This window comes from Gekko japonicus, unplaced genomic scaffold, assembly GCF_001447785.1.
Source record: "Gekko japonicus isolate JY-2015 unplaced genomic scaffold, Gekko_japonicus_V1.1 scaffold3619, whole genome shotgun sequence".
Classification (NCBI taxonomy): domain Eukaryota; kingdom Metazoa; phylum Chordata; class Lepidosauria; order Squamata; family Gekkonidae; genus Gekko; species Gekko japonicus.
In genome coordinates, this window is record NW_015165345.1 from 54,955 (window position 1) to 58,802 (window position 3,848).

At 44.6% G+C, this 3,848-nt stretch overlaps 1 protein-coding gene across 1 annotated transcript in view; it reads left to right on the forward strand.

The window, feature by feature from the left end:
- The window catches only part of ATP8B3 (ATPase, aminophospholipid transporter, class I, type 8B, member 3), a gene marked incomplete at its 5' end in the record, with an annotated part of 76,862 nt that overhangs the window by 53,874 nt on the left and 19,140 nt on the right, over window positions 1-3,848 (forward strand). The window contains one exon of the mRNA XM_015410569.1: window positions 979-1,249. Coding sequence (XP_015266055.1) covers window positions 979-1,249 — 271 coding nt within the window. The remainder of the gene's footprint in view (window positions 1-978; window positions 1,250-3,848) is intronic.

A 3,848-nucleotide genomic window follows, 5' to 3' on the forward strand; every position in this document is an offset into this window, starting at 1 on the left:
GCTCTGAGACTCCTTTGGTTAGTGAAGGGCGGGGTATAAATCCAATATCTTCTTCTCTTCTTATCTACCTAGTGTTGCCAGGCCCACGCCTGCAAATCCTGGGAACTTTTGGAGGGCAGAGCCTGGGAGGCGGAAGCATCATGGGGGGCTGTGGTATCACTTCCGGGCGATAACCTGAAAGTGATAACCGTAGCCCAGCAGAGACAATCCAAGGATTCCCCTGATCTCTGTGATGAAGACCATTGAGATTGGAGGGAATTCCTAGAGCGTCATTGGTGGGTGTGGGTTGCTGTCCCCCCCCCATTTTTCTCCTGCTACTCAGTCGATCAAGCATGGGGCAATTGATTGTGGGGGCTAGAGTTGGCCTGCTGTGGACGACAACCCGTTAACCCTATATGTACAGGTTGTGTATATAATTTAAGAGCAAAACGTGCGCACCGTGGCCCCTCAGTGTTCACCCACGCAGATTTCCACACATGTCATCAGTAAGACTCGCTGCATTCAATGGGGATGACTCCCAAGGGAAAGCGCAGAAGCCTTCCGGAGACTCCAAGAGGTGGGGGCTGAAGAATGACATATTTAAGGGCTCTTTTTGTAGCAGGAACTCCTTTGCATATTAGGCGACACCCCCCCTAACGTAGCCAATCCTCCAACAGCTTACGGTAGCCCCTGTAAGAAGATCTCTGTAAGCTCTTGGAGGATTGGCTACATTAGGGGGCGAGTCACCCAGGGCTCTTTTTGTAGCAGGAGCTCCTTCATATTAGGCGACACGCCCCCTCATGTCGCCAATCCTCCAAGAGCTTACAGTAGCCCCTGTAAGAAGAGCTCAGTAAGCTCTTGGAGGATTGGCTACGTTAGGGGTGTGTCGCCTAATATGGTACCACTGGGACTATGGAATTCAGACGTTGCGAATCAGGACTGACACCCTCCCTGCCCCCATAAAACTAGAGACATTTCGAATTTGTGATTTCTTCACAGGACAAAATCCTTCACGCCGCAGGGGAAGAGCAGGGGAAGAGGAAGCCAAGCGCTTGGGAGTGGTTTCGAGGCTGCCGGGTGAAGGCCAAGGCGAATCACAGGGACTCGGTAGAAGAGGCCTTTGTGGAGCTGGCCACAGCCTGCCAGGCGGTCATCTGCTGTCGAGTGACGCCCAAGCAGAAGGCTCTCATTGTCCAGATGGTCAAGAGACACAAGAACGCCATCGCTCTGGCCATCGGAGACGGGGCCAACGATGTCAACATGATAAAAAGTGAGGCTGGATTCCACCTAGGGCCGGGTCCCCTTACCTGCTGCCATTCCAAGCCACAGCCGGAGTAAATTTCTAAAACCCCGCAGCCTTGTGTTCTCACTGGAGGTGGCAAAGGGTAGCTCTAGGAATCACCAGGAACTCTATGATTTTGCCATAGAGTTTCGAATGATTCCTAGAGCTATCCCCTGTCACTTCCGGGGTAGCTCTAGGAGTTGCTTTACCATAGACTTTCTGGCGATTCCTAGAGCTACTCTTTGCCGCTTTCAGTGTTTTACCAGCAGTGACAGAGCACTACAGGTAGTAGTGTGGCCCACCATAGCCTCTCCCACAACTCTCTCACTAGTTGCCAGGTCCCTAATTTGACCACTCTTGCTCTTTGGCTCTGGAGGAAAGGGAAGTTAGCCAGTTTATCATTTTGAAAAATACCTGGTCTGGTGAACTTTGAGATGCATATATCTGCCCATTTTCATGGATTTGTCTCTTCATTCATTTTTGTCCATTTTTATGCCCGGTGTTCCCAACCTATCCCCCCCTTTGTTCACCATTTGGCCCCTTTTGTCGATTAATTGCCTTTTACACAAAACAGACACAATAATATTGAGAAGAGCATTGATTTTAATGGAGAAAATTTGGTGCGAGGAAGCTGAAAACAGACAGCCTCACAGGTTCCATTTGCAAAATGAACTGACAAAATTGAAATGGGGAATTTCCAAGTGACTGACCAAATGGAGGGCATCCCTAAACTTAGTGAGGTTTTGGCAGACCAGAGGTCTGATTTGGGAGAATCACCAGAAACTCTATGGTTTTGCCATAGAGTTTCGAATGATTCCTAGAGCTACCCCCTGTGACTTCCGGGGTAGCTCTAGGAGTTGCTTTACCATAGATTTTCTGGCGATTCCCAGAGCTACTCTTTGCCACTTTCAGTGTTTTACCAGCAGTGACAGAGCACTACAGGTAGTAGTGTGGCCCACCATAGCCTCTCCCACAACTCTCTCACTAGTTGCCAGGTCCCTAATTTGACCACTCTTGCTCTTTGGCTCTGGAGGAAAGGGAAGTTAGCCAGTTTATCATTTTGAAAAATACCTGGTCTGGTGAACTTTGAGATGCATATATCTGCCCATTTTCATGGATTTGTCTCTTCATTCATTTTTGTCCATTTTTATGCCCGGTGTTCCCAACCTATCCCCCCCTTTGTTCACCATTTGGCCCCTTTTGTCGATTAATTGCCTTTTACACAAAACAGACACAATAATATTGAGAAGAGCATTGATTTTAATGGAGAAAATTTGGTGCGAGGAAGCTGAAAACAGACAGCCTCACAGGTTCCATTTGCAAAATGAACTGACAAAATTGAAATGGGGAATTTCCAAGGGACTGACCAAAGGGAGGGCATCCCTAAACTTAGTGAGGTTTTGGCAGACCAGAGGTCTGATTTGGGAGGCTTTGGATGGTCAGAGAAGCTGTCATATTTTGGGGGGGTCCGGGAGGAACCTGGTCATGTTTAACAAAGGATCAAAGAGGACTGGGATATCATCCATCACGTATGTTCAATGAGATAATCTATGGGACGAGAATTCAGAAACTCCTTTTGGTTCTACCCTTACTAACAGAATCAGGGTAAGGGTGTATGGATCCAGTTGCTGTGGCAAAAGGGATGTTTCTGTCGCTCCCCTTCAAGATCTGCCCTGGCAGCTCTAGAATGTATGTTTCAGAGTAAATCTCCATGCACATTTTTGGCAGAACAGCATTTAAAAAAAAATATTAATTACAAACTTTCTTGTTTCATTTGGCATTCCCTCAGTTTGGCATTCCCTCCTTTGTTTGGCATTCCCTCCTTGGCATTCCTTCCTTTGTTGGCATTCCCTCCTTCATGCCCAATGTTTTGTTTTAAATACTTTCATTGTTGTTTTTATGTCTATGTATTTTTCTTAGCTCTGGTTTTAGTTGCTTTAATGAAATGCTGTTGATGTTTGGTTGGTTTTAAAGATATGATTATATTATGCACATTTTAATTTGTCAGCCACCTTGGTGGCCCTTGTAAGGGCAGAAAGATGGGATATAAATCTTTAATGCTTCAACCACTTCCATCATTGAGATTGGTTGGTTTAGTATTTTTCTTTGCCCTTCTGTAAATTTTCGCAGTTGATATTTTTCCAAATAGCCTTTAATTTTTTCAATGCTCACTGATGTTTTCCCATATAAAGTTTTATAATATTCCTCCACTGCTTTTTTAATTTCCTCATTTCTATAGATTTCTTTTCCTTCTTTTCTCAATACTTTAATAAAAGTTCTTTCCTTCTGTTGTCTAATTTTGTAAGCCAGCCATCTCATAGGTTTATTTGCATTTTCAAAAAAAAATTGTTTTGCAAAATATAGTTTCTTTGCTATCTCTTCTTTCAATAGGCAATTCTTTTGATGTTGTAACATTTTGAGTCTTTTTCGTTCCATCATTGTTCACTTTAGTCATCATAATATTCTCTTGAAGACTTATCTGTGTTTTTAAACTTTCATACCTTTGTTTCCTTTGCCTATTTACTTTTGCTGCTTCTTGTATTAACATTCCCCTGGAAAATGCTTTCATTGCGTCCCATACCATCTT